General features: G+C 37.8%; 1 protein-coding gene across 2 annotated transcripts in view; it reads left to right on the top strand.

Moving 5' to 3' along the window:
- The window catches only part of LOC145988365 (methyl farnesoate epoxidase-like), an 80,012-nt gene extending 67,171 nt beyond the window's left edge, over nucleotides 1-12,841 (top strand). The window contains exon 9 of one of the 2 annotated variants that reach the window (XM_083123243.1): nucleotides 12,615-12,841. In XM_083123243.1, coding sequence (XP_082979369.1) covers nucleotides 12,615-12,814 — 200 coding nt within the window. In that variant the 3' untranslated portion in view covers nucleotides 12,815-12,841. The remainder of the gene's footprint in view (nucleotides 1-12,614) is intronic. The other variant, XM_083123244.1, reaches the window with a different exon arrangement.
- The last annotated feature ends 970 nt before the right edge of the window (nucleotides 12,842-13,811 follow it).

The following is a 13,811-nucleotide window of genomic DNA, read 5'->3' on the forward strand; positions in this document are numbered from 1 at the left end:
AGCTTTGTTAGAGACAGAGTAGATGGGTATAAATATTATTTCTTTCAATTATTCACCTCCATATCCATAACAGCTCTGTGAAATTTATTCTTCATATCTAACAATTCCATAACGTTCCATGCTCAGCTCTGTGTCTGTGTGGGATTTGTACAGCAACATAGCTTTGTTAGAGACAGAGTAGATGGGTATAAATATTATCTCATTCAATTCTTCACCTCCATATCCATAACAGCTCTGTGAAATTTATTCTTCACATCTAACAATTCCCATAAGAGTTTCATGCTCAGCAATTCTCTGTGTCTGTGCAGATAGTGATATTAATATTTTATTCCTTCATAACAGTTCCTGTGTCTGTGTGGGATTTGTACAGAGCACAGCTCTGAGATAGGGACTAACAGTTAGGGTATAATTAATTCTTCACATCTATTGAGTGTCTAGATGTTATTTCATCCCTATGCCATGACAGTTTCAACTCTGTATTTGTATGAAATTTAAAACTTGTCTGAAAAGTGGCAATCAATGCCCATTGTTTCTATATAAACGTTTCAACGTACGTTGAATATATTCAATAGATATTAATTAACAGAGCTGTGCTGTACTGATGTTGCTCAGACACATAGGAGCATAGAACTGTTATGAATAAGATTGAAGAATAAAATCATTTCTATATCAATAGTCTACACTTATTATCCCTATCCCTGTGCTACTGTAATTAGGTACAAATCCTTGATATTTGTTAGATGCGATCCTAACTGAGCTGTGCTGATATTATTAGGCACTATGAAAATTCTCACAAAGCTGTACAGGAACAGGTTTCAAATCTCACAGACACAGAGCTGTACAGCTTGGAACTGATTGGGAACAAGGTTTCAAATCTCATAGACACAGAGCCTTGCTGATATTTCTACAACATGGAACTGTTATGGGCAGGAATTGTTAGATGCACTCAATATTCCTATCTATTATAAACACAGAGATGTTATGGATATGGAGGTGAAGAATTGAATGAATCTCTAACAAAGCTATGTTGCTGTACAAATCCCACACAGACACAGAGCTGAGCATGGAACTGTTATAGAATTGTTAGATGAGATTTGTTTGTGAAGAATGAAATAATTTTTAAATTTATACTTAATATCCCTATCTCTAACAGAGCTGTGCTTGCCTCACACAGACACAGAGCTGAGCATGGAACTGTTATGGATTTGTTAGATGAGATTTGTTTGTGAAGAATAAAATAATTTTTAAATGCTCTACATAGACACAGAGCTGAGCATGGAACTGTTATGGAATTACACAGAGATGTTATAGATATGGAATTGAATATTCTGTCTCTAACAGAGCTGTGTTGTTTTGATGTTATTAGGTACAAATCCCCACACAGACACAGGAACTGTTATGAAGGAATGAAATATTAAGATACTTAACAGAGCCTTGCTGAGCATGAAACTGTTATGGGAATTGTTAGATGTGAAGAATAGAGCTGTTATAAAATGTGAAGAATTGAATGAAATAATATTTATACCCATCTACTCTGTCTCTAAAAAAACTAAATCCCCACACAGACACAGAGCTGAGCATGGAACTGTTATGGAATTGTTAGATGAGATTTGTTTGTGAAGAATGAAATAATTTTAAAGTCTATACTTAATATTCCTACAGAGCTGTGCTTGCCTCACACAGACACAGAGCTGAGCATGGAACTGTTATGGAATTGTTAGATGAGATTTGTTTGTGAATTTTTAAATTTATACTTAATATCCCTATCTTTAACAGAGCTGTTATGGATATAGAGGTGAAGAATTGAATCAAATAATATTTATACCCATCTACTCTGTCTCTAACAAAGCTATGTTGCTGTACAAATCCCACACAGACACAGAGCTGAGCATGGAACTGTTATGGAATTACACAGAGATGTTATAGCTCTAACAGAGCTGTGCTGTACTGAAGTTATTAGGTACAAATCCCCACACAGACACAGAGCTGAGCATGGAATTGTTAGATGAGATTTGTTTGTGAAGAATGAAATAATTTCCAATAGATCTATACTCAATATCTAACATCTCTGTGCTGTACTGACACACAGACACAGAGATGTTATGGATATAAATGTGAAGAATTGAATGAAATAATATTTATACCCGTCTACTCTGTCTCTAACAAAGCTATGTTGCTGTACAAATCCCACACAGACACAGAGCTGAGCATGGAACTGTTATAGAATTGCTAGTTGCGAAGAATGAAATAATTTTTAAATCTATACTTATTATCCCTATCTCTAACAGAGCTGTGCTTGCCTCACACAGGCACAGAGCTGAGCATGGAACTGTTATGGAATTGTTAGATGAGATTTGTTTGTGAAGAATGAAATAATTTTTAAATTTATACTTATTATCCCTATCTCTAACAGAGCTGTGCTTGCCTCACACAGGCACAGAGCTGAGCATGGAACTGTTATGGAATTGTTAGATGAGATTTGTTTGTGAAGAATGAAATAATTTTTAAATTTATATAATATACCTATCTCTAACAGAGCTGTGCTGTTTTGCTCTACATAGACACAGAGCTGAGCATGGAACTGTTATGGAATTACACAGAGATGTTATAGATATGGAATTGAATATTCTGTCTCTAACAGAGCTGTGTTGTTTTGATGTTATTAGGTACAAATCCCCACACAGACACAGAGCTGAGCTTGAGAAGAATGAAATCATTTCTAGATGTTTCAATACTCAATATCCCTATCTCTAACAGAGCTGTGCTTGCCTCACACAGACACAGAGCTGAGCATGGAACTGTTATGGAATTGTTAGATGAGATTTGTTTGTGAAGAATGAAATAATTTTTAAATTTATATAATATACCTATCTCTAACAGAGCTGTGCTGTTTTGCTCTACATAGACACAGAGCTGAGCATGGAACTGTTATGGAATTACACAGAGATGTTATAGATATGGAATTGAATATTCTGTCTCTAACAGAGCTGTGTTGTTTTGATGTTATTAGGTACAAATCCCCACACAGACACAGAGCTGAGCTTGAGAAGAATGAAATAATTTCTAGATGTTTCAATACTCAATATCCCTATCTCTAACAGAGCTGTGCTTGCCTCACACAGACACAGAGCTGAGCATGGAACTGTTATGGAATTGTTAGATGAGATTTGTTTGTGAAGAATGAAATAATTTTTAAATTTATATAATATCCCTATCTCTAACAGAGCTGTGCTGAGAAATAAGCCACAAGTGGACCGGAAGTGGACCGGAAGTAGGCAAACCGGAAGTGGACCGGAAGTGAACCGGAAGTGGACCGGAAGTAAATATGTGTGGGTGTAGGTGGGTGTGGGTGGGTGTGGGTGTGTGTGTGTGGGGGGGGTAGCTCTTATGAGCATCTTGGCTTAGTTTTAAGTGTAGCCAAAAAAAATATCAAGAGTTGCATATTTTTAACAAATTTATGGACAACAATCTCACAGAAGTGCCTTTTGTAAGTGTAGGCAAATCAATCTGGGGGGAGGGGGTCATACTTTCCGGAAAATTCCCGAGAGCATTTTTACAAAAATCTTGGATTAGACAGGGTTCCACACTTGAGCAAAAAGCTCATATGGGCATGTTGAGCTAGTTTTAAGTGTAGGCAAATCTGCCTGAGGGGGGTTCATACTTTCCGGTCCTGGTTATAGCATAAATTGAATCCATACGGTTTCAGTAGGTGAAAATGTCCTGTATGGTTTGTTGTGGTTGATCCTAGATTTCAAGAAAGGAGGAGCTTCTGTCCTCTCGGTATCTCTATTATGATCACCACGTATACAGTTCCACCATGTTCTTGGACTGAAGGTGAGTACTGAGGCTGCAGGAAGACTACGTTCCTCTCCAAACTGGGAATTCCTCAAAATCAGCAGGTACTCTGCTAACTTTGCATCGAACTGTAAAGAAGTCCGATGTGGATGTTCATGCAACACCTTAAACATGCCAGTCTTCACTGTGCGTACGTACCTCTCTGCAAGCCCGTTGCTAGGACTGTGGTACGGCGGTATTGTGATGTGTTCAATCCCGAACTGTTGACAAAAGGAACGGAACTTTAGGCTGATAAATGCCGGACCATTATCAGAAACTATTGTTTGTGGAATTCCGAGAGTCGAGCATGACTGAAGAATCCAGCGTATGGTCTCCGGTGTATCTAAGGATGATACTGGCCAGACATCTACCCAGCGACTATAAGCATCCACAAGTAATAGGAACTTTCTCCCAGCCAAGAAGAAATGGTCTACGTGGAGTCTTTGTCCTACAAATCTAGCTTCCGGCCATCTATTATCTGGACCTTTCTTGATCCTGGAACGTGTGGATTGGCATGTTTCACAGGTCTGGATACAATGTTGTATATCCCTTGTCATCGTGGGCCACCATGCTTGTGATCGTAAGGTCTCCATCATTCCCCAGGGTGGTTTGAATGGAAGAGTTCCACAACTTTCGAGCGAAGCGACTGTGGGATGACTAACCTCCCCATCCACCACAGACATCCTGCCTCTAGTGAGAGAAGGTTTCGCCTTTCGTACTAAGGGTAAATATTGGAATCCCTTATCCGTTGATTAAACCTTTTCGGCCAACCCCATTTTACATATATTGCAACTTCGGTTATCACTGGATCAGCATTGGTGTGATCAGCGATCATCTGCAGAGAAATTGGCGCTTTGGTGCCTGTCATACTGTAACACAATGTAGCTTCCTCATCTACTGGGTCTTCTGTGGGACAAGGTAACCTGCTGAGAATGTCTGCACAGGTACACGTGGCATAATCGGGCGCCGCAACCGTATGGAGATGCATCGCATATCAGCACAATAGGTTTATTTGGATCGAATGGTATTGTGGGTTGCGCTTTTCGTAGTTCTCCAGAATGTTCCTAAATTCTTTGGATGTTTCCGTAGTCCATTTCCACGAAACATCTTTCTTCAAGAGAGAGGTAAGATGTGATATCTTTGAAGCGAGATTGTGTATGAATTTTCGATGGAAGTTTAACATGCCAATAAAGGACCTCAACTGTGAGATGTCCGACGGTTCTGGACAGTCCAATATTGCTTCTAAATTCTTACGGGAAGGACTAATGCCTTTCGAAGATATGCAATATCACAAGTATTCGACTTCCGGTGATAGAAAGGTACATTTGTTGAAGTTGGACTTCACATTATGTTGCTGAAGTTTAGAGAGGACTAGAAGTGTCCTTTCATAGCATTGTGTCAATGTATCTCCACCTACGATAACGTCATCAAAGTAAAATGAGACGCCTGGTGTGTCTCCCAAGATTTTAGCCAGCGTCATTTGAAAAATATCGCCACTAATTGTGATCCCGAAGCACAACCCTTTTATCTTATAGAGTCCCAAATGTGTGTTCACTACAATTATAATTTGTGACTTTTCTGACAAGAGAAGTTGGCAATAAGCCATTTGAAGTTCCACTACGGAGAAATGCTGGCAATTCTTCAATTTAGCAAATATATCATCAGTTTTGCTAATCTTGAACTTCATATTTTCTGTCATCTTGTTGACAGTTGAAGAAAAATCGACACAAAGCCTCAAAGACCCATCTTTCTTGGTGACTGCCACAAGAGGAGATGCCCAAGCAGAGTAGATGATAGCCTCCCAGAGGCCTTGTTGTACTAGTTTCTTAATTTCGACTTCCACTTGTGCCCGCAAACCGTAAAGTGTATCATAGGCTTTCCGGAAAATCGGTACAGCATCTCTTCTCAAAGGTATGTCAATTATGTACGGTTCAATTGGTTTCGATAGATCACCATCGAAGACCGAAAAAAAATTATGTTTTATTTTCACCCGTAAATACTGTGGTTGGTCATTTCCCGTAGGGACAACTAGCATAGAACTAGTCTGCTGTGAATGTAACAGTAATGTTCTCCAATCCGGCGTAACGACATCTAACCATGAACGACCTATGAGTGGATAGGTGAGAAGATCCTTGCATAAAATAACGGGAAGTGAGTAAGTCGATCCAGAGTGTGTAAGTTCCAGTTCAGCCTGACCTTGCACTGAAAGAGCATGTTTCCCTACGCCATATATTTTTATAGAGGAATAGTTAATATTAGTCGTTGGAAACCAATTCCTGAATGAATCCGCTTGGAACAGAGTTACAGCAGATCCTGTATCAAGCTCACATTGAATAAACTTGCCGTTAATAAGTAAATCCTTTAACATTGGATTCTTTGATAAAGGGTAATTGGACGTAGGTGACCCGATGATGCGAGAGTCACAACTGCATGAAACGACACTAGGTATCCATGCTGTTTGCTCGCCAGGTGAAGTATGAGAAATTGACATCTTCAAATTTTCGATTTCAGTAGTTTGTCCTACGTTATTATTACTATTGGACTTCTGTTTAAGCTTCTCTCTCTTCCTACACCGCTTTTGCAAGTGACCACGTTTCCTACAGAATGAACAAACAGAATCCTTGGCTGGACAGTTGACTTTAGAATCATGTTTGTATGTACAGTTAGGACAGCTGTAAGCAGTATATTTAATTCCGTGAATCGTTGGATAAGACGAACTATAAGTATGTTGTTTCGTATGTTTGTCCCCTTGCACTGTTATTTTTGGAAATTGGGTTGAGGTGCGTGAAACTGCTGACTCTTGTTTTACATTTTCTGATCGTATTAACAATCGGGTTTCTTTCTCTAACATTTCATTCTGTAATGTCAGTTCCTGACATCGCTGAAAGATTAGTGACTGTACTGAAAGCAACTTTCTTCTAGTAACTTCAGATCGTATGCCCAATACTATCTGTTCAACTAAAGCTTCGTCCAGATAATTACCGTAGTTACATTTTATGGCTTGTTGCTTCAGCCTTATGAAATAAGCAGAAACGGATTCACCTTCCTCTTGCACACAACGTCAAAACTTATATCGTTCAACAAACTTATTAGTTACAGGTTTGTAGTGTGACAAAAGACTGACTATCCTTTATACGAGAATAGGACAGATTATGTACAAGGTCTGGTGCGACTACATTTTTCAAGACTATAAATGCCTTTACACCTATAAACGCGATGAGTATAGGAACTCTCTGATCATCGCTGAACTTTTGAATGATACACAACTGTTTGAAACGTAAGAGATAATCTTCAATGTCCTCTGAATCTTCGTCGAAAGCGTTAAATATCATGTTTGTGTACATATTTATTACTGTAAATCCAAACGTTTAACCTAACAACTATGAAAAGTGAGTTTTCACTTATAATTATACTTGATCTGCATCGGATCTCAATGTATCTATGAACGCGACAAAGCCCTTGTACGTTTCATGTTTATAACTTGTTTCCACGTTAGAAGAAATCTTGATATATATATTTACATCACACTATTTCTTTTTTATATAAAACAAACAATGTAGACGGTTAATCCTTACCGTGTTATGTCAAATTGCGTCAAAGCAACAGGTTTATGATTGCTACAACAGCTTGTTGTACGAATGAGAACAGTCAGTTCGGGATGGAAAAAAACTTACGGAAATGTAAGGTTCTTGCAAATCCTGCAACCCATGAAGAGAAAAGTTCCTTTTATACCGACTGCGCCATAATGTTGTGCGATGGAAAACACATATATTAACAAGATTAACTGAATTTATTAAGAAACTCACAAAACAACGTAACACTACAGCGCCTTGAATAACGTAGTGTGGAAAACGGCACAGTTCTGCGCGCTCTGGCTGGTTCCACTCGCTGCAACGTCTGATTCTTTTACATGAAGTATTTCTATGAATGTCATAATTGCTATGATATTTGGTACAGTGGTCGCGAAGATATTAACGAACATTCTAGACAGTCGACCACGTCCTGTTATCGTCATACTTTCGTTAATAATACGGGAGAAAAAATACGCGTGGAATGCTCTTGGCAACTAAATTTTTGTGTATAAATTAGGTTCATTATTATTATCATCATCATTTCTTTTAAAGATATACACACTGAAGCATTTGTATTTTGGATATTTACTGTATCTTGTCTTCCGCTTTAAACTAATCGCGGCGATGATGTTAATTATGATTCCATGAAACAACAAGGGGAACCCCACAAAACTTTCTTAGTGCCATCGACATGAGTGTAAGGAAACTTTCAAGCCAATGGGACAAGCGACACGGGATGTTCACACTGTCAAACAAGTGACACACACTTCCAGACTGTAAAATAGCATTCATTGCACATGAGGGTCCAAACAGCAAACACACGTTCATATAGCGTATTCGCGTGCTACTTGTTAGTTCGGTCGGAAAACTCCTTAAAGGAAGGGTGCTGAGACCGAAGCGACGCGCTACAGGGGGAGTTCCCCACTAAGTGACAAGCGACATGGTGCCTTCAGTCTATTGGCAAGCGTTCGCTGCTAATTGTGCGAACAAGAGATAGGCGACACGAAAAACCGCACATTACAACAAAAGATCTAGGCGACACGATAAGTCACACGTGCCGCTTTGACGCTTGTGCGTCGCTCAAACTGGGCCATTTCCTCAATAGCTTGCAACATGTTGCCGTGGTTTGTTGTTCGCGCATGCGCGATGCAATGAGTGTCTTGCTTTAGGGAGATTGCGCACCAAAGCGACAATGGGCACGCGATACTTATCGCTTGAGGATTTCACCAACCGAACGCTGGCCTGTGCTTCCCGTCATGCCGCTACGATGTGAAATGTTACTCTTGATTGGCTCGTTTCCAATCAACATGTGTCGCTTCGGTGTGAAAGTTGCCTTGGACCGAAGGACCCGTGTCGCTTTTGTGTGAAATCCTCGTATTGTTTGTCGCGTGTCGCTTTGGTGTAAAATCTCCTTGAGGAAACGGTGCAGTCAGAGCTTGTGTCCCTACGGTTCGAAAGGCTACATTGATTACGGACTGCTCGCTTCCAAGCGACACTTGTGTTTTGCCGCCTCGGTATGAAATATCTCTCAGGATACTATTTATATTCTAATAACATAGAAAAATAAAACTCTAGTACACAATCCAACACCTGACGTCCGGAATCACTTTGCGATGTTTCTTCTTGTGTTGCTATTTATTTATTTATTTTATTTTACTTTTCTTTCCAAATTAATGTCATTTCGTGACTGCAAATCACTCCACAAATATAACTGTTTCCATCAATTCACGTACCGCCTTTCAAGACAAACAAATCTACATAATATATTCCCAAATCTAACAAAGCCGCATTACTTTCATAAGAAAATTAGCACCGACATTGATCGCACTGCCATCTATGTTTCTCATCCGTCTGGGGAACCACTTTCTTGGGTCGTTTTCCACACTACGTTATTCAAGGCGCTGTAGTAACACCACAGGTAACACTTTACATTATAACGAAACTACATTCACCATTCCAGGTTCTGTTTGTACAGACTCATGTCTAGCAACAGTAGCTTGTTTCTTCCTCTAGGAGGCAGCACTACATTTATTTTATCTATGGCTTTAACATTGACACTTTCATGTTGATTCTAGCGCCTCCAAACGGTGACTAGTTCAAACACAAGAAAATCGCCCTTTTATATATAAGGCGATTTACGGTTGAAGGTGCACGACAGAAATAATAAAATCAAAGACATTGTACATGTTGAGGCGTTAATAGTATATTAAACTGGAAGTTTCAAACTTTTCAAAGATGGCCGATGCACGCTATTGAGAAAACTGTTCATGAATATTGGTATCACAGACAATTACGAAATGTTTCTTGCTTGTAGCTTGTCACTTGTCGATTGTCAATTCGGTCTGAGAGCTACCAGAGCTATCTGAATGGATGGTAGAGTGGGATGCATAAATATTACCAAGCAAATTGTCCACATCACCATACTTATTCTCTTTGTCTTAAGCAATGAGAGCTTCAAGAATTGAAACAAAATCCCAAACAAGCTGCTGGCAACCACAACAACACACTTTTAAAAATACATTCCTAAAATGCAAGAGAAAATATGAAAATCATCATGAACAATTTGTATTGTTGAAGCTTGTGACACGTTTTTGCGTATCGCCTCAGTCTCATCAAAGAGAACTATCAAACAAAGATATAATCTATGGTTTATATCTAGTATTAACTCAATTTGTTACACAGCGCAATACTTCAAGTGACCAAGGAATACGAAGGTTTCTAAACAAAATGCAATTTTGCGTGTCCTTGCCAAACATGCGTTGCACCCACGTTCAATCCTTTCATTAGTCTTTAATTTCTCAGTAACCAATTACTTGAGTTAATTGTGATACTTGTGCAAGCAATCACTCATCCTTTTACAACGTTGCGATCGACCAAGAATTTAACTGTTTCTTACTCGTTACATTTCTGAAGGTTAATAAAATCGTACAAATTAATTTTTGTTTTGTTGTCTTTCTTTTATTTCAATAGTCTGGCGCAACGAAGTACTGTAGATGACTATTGGTGCGTAACGATACATTAATAATATAGAACAATGGTGAACGACCTGCGTCACTCATACGTAACTCAGCCTTTTAACATCAACAATGCACAGGAAGGCCAAGAGTGGTCGTTAATTCCAAATGTTTCAACAACTATTAATAAACAACGTCACCATTTCAACTTGAGTATACATCGCCCATTCAACACGGTGATTAAAGCTCATAACGTGAATCCCGCACGCTAATTATACCCCAGTACCTAAATTACATTAAATGTTACTATTACGGCAATTGGCGCTCTTAAACACCCTGTACATTCATTGCACGCCTTTCTTATTTAGTTTTAGTTTTGGTGTCCAAAGGGGAAGAAGACTTTTCTTCGCAATCAATTAAATCCACAACGAATAAAACTGTCTGTCTTAACTTTACAATTGCTGCGACAGTTGAAAGGTAACGCATGCGCGAAAACTAGTTCTACAAATTCCAATGTTACGTTTGTTCCGCTTACGTACTTATATTACTTCACTTTCACTCAATGTTCCAAGAACAAAATTACTTGCCGCTCACTGTATGTACATACCTTAATTTTTCTGAGGGGTTGGTAATATTGGGTAGGATGTAGTCCTTTGTCGCAACCTACACTTCTTCTTCTTCTGCGACAATCACTAAGCCGTTCCTTGACATGACGGGTCTTGGATTGAAAACCATCATCAAATTGAAAAGGCGCAATTTCCTCTTCAACCCTCGTAACCTCTTCCGTTTTGGTTACCTTTGTTGACTAGACGAATACTCAAATTTCTCGCCGCTCCTATTCTAGCCGGTCGTCTTCTTTCTTCACCAAAAGCATGCCCAACTTGTCCGCACATAAGTTCACAGTCAAAACTCGTATGGAGTCAAATCGTTCATACCCAACTCACTGTATCACTTCTTCCTTTTTGGATCGTTGATTGGTTGTTTCGTGATACTAAGACAACTGACGCTGTTCCAACCCAAGCAGACACGTATCCATTTTGTTCTTAAAATCCTGTTATTGCTTAAGTAGTATTTGACAAATTACAAGACTGTTCTTAAATACAAAATATTAGTGTAGGATCAATGTTGTGGGGTTGGCATAAAATGTTTGAAATCGAGAATGGTAAATTTTCGAAGCGGCTAGTAAATCTATATCTGTAAGGAACACATTTTTTGTATAACATGTCCTTTTATTTCAGAAAGATGTTTATTTATTTAATTATTTAAGCAATTTAACTCAACAGCTGTACCCAATTATGGAGTTCATTATGCAATAATTAAGACATTGGAGCACAAATCAATGTAATATACATAAACAGAAACATTCATTTAGCGAACGTATCAGTCACAAGTTCTATTGTATTTTATGCATTATAGTATTGTCAGTTTCAATTTCATTGTTGAAGTGGGTGATAATAGGTCTACGCTGTTTTTACTTTTCAAAATATCGTAAAATGCTATAATACATGTTCCAAATTGGCGGTATTGCCAGTGCGTTTGTTCTACTGCATCGGAGGCTGAACAGTTGCTTTCTCGGTCGTAACTTATTTAAGGTGAAGTAGCTGTGACAGAGCGAAAGGAGCTTCGGGTTCGATGTGATTATTTAGAATTTTATGGAGTTGGTGCATGACTTCTGTTGTGACGTGATGCTAAGTTAAAATATTTAAGAATGCTTTCACGGGATTCCGTTTGAGGGTAACTGCCATCTAATTTGTATTTTACGTGTCTCAAGAATTTAATTTGAATTTGTTTTAGTTTATATATGTTACATTAATTTTGTACATTCAGAATGTGTTATCGGATGAGGGGAAAGCATTTGTTTACCTGAAGCTTCTTATTTGTTCATAATTACCTGGCCAAGAGCACCATTATTTCAGGCCGAAGGGAGCGGGAACAAGAAAATCATTTTCCCCAAAAACACTGCTTCATTTTTAAAGATATGGCGTTCCTGTCACATTATCTGTCACAGTCTTACCTATAATTATCAGTCCCTTATAATAAAAGCAATTTACTCCGACTGAAGTAAAATAAAATTATATACATAATTTTAGCTTGATATTCAATTTCCATGAGAAGCAACAGCCTTCCGAACGACCATGTCGGTTGTCACATAAAATATGTGTTGTCTGTGAATCTAATATCAGATTAAATTTGTAGGTTACAAAATTTTTGATGTGGAAATTTCTGTCGTGTGATTGTTCTGTTATCTTTCCAGGCCGACGACGTTGTGTTGGGGAAGTATTTGCAAAGAACCTTATATTTCTCTTCTCCACGATTTTGCTTCAGAATTTTCGATTTAGCGTTCCTCCTAATTCGCCCAAACCATCGACGGAAGTTCAAGATGGACTAGCAATTCACCCCAAACCATATGATGCTTTCGTTGAAACCAGATTTCCAGACAAGGAGAAGAATTAGAAGACCAGCTCATAAAAATATCACAAATACAGATAAAATAAATATAATAAATCTTACTGTGGATTTTTTCTTATTCTGTTCAGTCGCACTCGCACTATTTACTGTCGGATTAATAACACTGGTCTACATATGAAATTATCTTTTCTGCTGACTTAGATATTTTTAACTGATTCTATATAATTTGATGTTGCTGATTCCAAATATGTAGTCAGAAAAAGTGCATCACGTCACAATTTTTCACAAATCACATTTGAAAATTTTCACAATATTATAATACTGGGCTAAACTGCAACAATTTTCCATATAGATATCTGCATATAATGAAATTTCTTTTTCTGCTGACTTAGATATTTTAACTGATTCTATATAATTTGAGGTCGCTGATTCCAAATATGTAGTCAGAAAAAGTGTATCACGTCACAATTTTTCACAAATCACATTTGAAAATTTTCACAATATTATATTATTGGGCTAAACTCCAACAATTTTCCATATAGATATCTGCACGTAATGAAATTTCTTTTTCTGCTGACTTAGATATTTTAACTGATTCTATATAATTTGAGGTCGCTGATTCCAAATATGTAGTCAGAAAAAGTGTATCACGTCACAATTTTTCACAAATCACATTTGAAAATTTTCACAATATTATATTATTGGGCTAAACTCCAACAATTTTCCATATAGATATCTGCACATAATGAAATTTCTTTTTCTGCTGACTTAAATATTTTAACTGATTCTATATAATTTGAGGTCGCTGATTCCAAATATGTAGTCAGAAAATGTGTATCACGTCACAATTTTTCACAAATCACATTTGAAAATTTTCACAATATTATATTATTGGGCTAAACTCCAACAATTTTCCATATAGATATCTGCACATAATGAAATTTCTTTTTCTGCTGACTTAGATATTTTAACTGATTCTATATAATTTGAGGTCGCTGAATCCAAATATGTAGTCAGAAAAAGTGTATTACGTCTCAATTTT

Source organism: Lepisma saccharinum, chromosome 5 (genome assembly GCF_977018435.1).
Source record: "Lepisma saccharinum chromosome 5, izLepSacc3.1, whole genome shotgun sequence".
Lineage (NCBI taxonomy): Eukaryota > Metazoa > Arthropoda > Insecta > Zygentoma > Lepismatidae > Lepisma > Lepisma saccharinum.